Consider the following 2,571-nt stretch of genomic DNA (forward strand, 5'->3'; position numbering starts at 1 on the left):
CTAAAGAAGGTTGGTGGTGGGCTTCGCCAATGGAAAAGAGTGTACACAATCCTACGCGCTCACCATCTCTTTTTGCACAAGGAGCGCCCAGAGTCACAGGGCCTGGGGCTAGGTGAGGAGGATCAGCCAATCAGCATCATTGGAAGCCTGGTGGACATCTCTTACAGCGAGACTAAGAGGAAGCACGTTTTCCGGCTTACGACACCTGATTTTTGTGAATATCTCTTTCAAGCTGAGGATCGAGATGACATGTTGAGCTGGGTCAAAGCTATCAGAGAGAACAGCAGAACTGAAGGGGAGGTAAGATTTTGGTATCTAAAGTTAGCAGGTGGAAGAACATAAAGAGAAAAACACTACTGTAATTTTAGGCGGAGGAAGTAGAAGCTCTATGTTTTAATGAAGTTTGATGTTTAATGTGAATACTGTGTATGCTAGTTTGTTTTGCTCCCAAGGACGAACCCCCCCCAAATATGAAGCTTATCCCAAGGACAAGCCCAAATGTAATGTTTGGCAAAACCTTTATATTTGTTGTCTGATTCTTGCAGTAAATGTCAAGGAAACTGACAAGTAGCATTTAAAGTACTTTACTAGGCAAAAATGCTACATGCACAAACTTAGTTACAGGAAAATGAAGACAAAACGAACATACAGGCTGCTACAAGCAAACATACAGATGCACCCACTACACTATCCTTTCTACTACATGTAATGGTTTCTAAGAGAGGATACACTTAAATGTACTTAGCTTCCAGTTGCAAATTCTGTAAATTCCGTAAAGAACAGGACTGCTTGGCAATTAAGCTTTCACAGGAAAATGGCTCCCGGTTGCAGTCTCTCTCTCAAAGTCCTTTGTTTCAGAGTTCCATGGCGAGTTCTCTCTGGGTCAGAGTGACATCCTCTTTTAACCAGTTGAAGACCAGATGTTTACACCCCCTTCCTAGCCAGGCCATTTTTCAGTATTCAGTGCTGCGGTTCTTTGACTGATGTTTATTTCGTCATGCAACGCTGTACTGAAATGAATTTTATACAATTTTTGGGGGACAGATAGAGCTTTCTTTTGGTGGTATTTAATCACCACTGGGGTTTTTATTTTTTACTATATAACAAAAAAGTAACCTAAATTTTGAAAAAAAAACCCCCTTGAAATGTTTAGACACCTGATTTTTGTGAATATCTCTTTCAAGCTGAGGATCGAGATGACATGTTGAGCTGGGTCAAAGCTATCAGAGAGAACAGCAGAACTGAAGGGGAGGTAAGATTTTGGTATCTAAAGTTAGCAGGTGGAAGAACATAAAGAGAAAAACACTACTGTAATTTTAGGCGGAGGAAGTAGAAGCTCTATGTTTTAATGAAGTTTGATGTTTAATGTGAATACTGTGTATGCTAGTTTGTTTTGCTCCCAAGGACGAACCCCCCCCAAATATGAAGCTTATCCCAAGGACAAGCCCAAATGTAATGTTTGGCAAAACCTTTATATTTGTTGTCTGATTCTTGCAGTAAATGTCAAGGAAACTGACAAGTAGCATTTAAAGTACTTTACTAGGCAAAAATGCTACATGCACAAACTTAGTTACAGGAAAATGAAGACAAAACGAACATACAGGCTGCTACAAGCAAACATACAGATGCACCCACTACACTATCCTTTCTACTACATGTAATGGTTTCTAAGAGAGGATACACTTAAATGTACTTAGCTTCCAGTTGCAAATTCTGTAAATTCCGTAAAGAACAGGACTGCTTGGCAATTAAGCTTTCACAGGAAAATGGCTCCCGGTTGCAGTCTCTCTCTCAAAGTCCTTTGTTTCAGAGTTCCATGGCGAGTTCTCTCTGGGTCAGAGTGACATCCTCTTTTAACCAGTTGAAGACCAGATGTTTACACCCCCTTCCTAGCCAGGCCATTTTTCAGTATTCAGTGCTGCGGTTCTTTGACTGATGTTTATTTCGTCATGCAACGCTGTACTGAAATGAATTTTATACAATTTTTGGGGGACAGATAGAGCTTTCTTTTGGTGGTATTTAATCACCACTGGGGTTTTTATTTTTTACTATATAACAAAAAAGTAACCTAAATTTTGAAAAAAAAACCCCCTTGAAATGTTTCCCTATGAAATGTTATGAAACATTTATTATCACCCCATTTTGTTTAAATATAAAAGACGGGGTCACGTCAGGTAAATAGACACCAAACATGTCAACCTTTAAAATTGTGCGCACCCTTGAAATCGCAGAAACCGACCACACCCAAAATTCAAATTAACAGGTCCTCTTTATGGAGACATCCGGGGTCTCCAAGCCCCCTAATGTCACCTGGGGACCCCCAGGGAAGCTGATGAAGCAGAGATCTGCTTTATCAGCTTCTCACCAGCATCTGTAACCGGAGAGTGACACTGAATGCTGGAAGTGATGTAATCAAAAGCGCATTCGGGGACCAGAGAGCAGATCAAAGGGAGATTGTCTACTAATCACCCTTTGATCTCTACTGAGAGCGTCACCGTGCTGGTCCCAGCCGCACCGGGCACAGCGGATCTCAGGACCGGCAGCAGTGGCGGCGGTGGGGGGGGGGGGGGC

At 41.8% G+C, this 2,571-nt stretch overlaps 1 protein-coding gene across 1 annotated transcript in view; it reads left to right on the forward strand.

Moving 5' to 3' along the window:
* Positions 1–2,571, forward strand: part of LOC108796752 (rho GTPase-activating protein 23-like) — a 257,499-nt gene that overhangs the window by 23,010 nt on the left and 231,918 nt on the right. Inside the window, exon 4 of the mRNA XM_018568267.1 lies at positions 7–300. Within this exon, the coding sequence (XP_018423769.1) occupies positions 7–300 (294 nt within the window). The remainder of the gene's footprint in view (positions 1–6; positions 301–2,571) is intronic.

Source organism: Nanorana parkeri, unplaced genomic scaffold (genome assembly GCF_000935625.1).
Source record: "Nanorana parkeri isolate BGI_ZX_2015 unplaced genomic scaffold, ASM93562v1 scaffold1165, whole genome shotgun sequence".
Classification (NCBI taxonomy): domain Eukaryota; kingdom Metazoa; phylum Chordata; class Amphibia; order Anura; family Dicroglossidae; genus Nanorana; species Nanorana parkeri.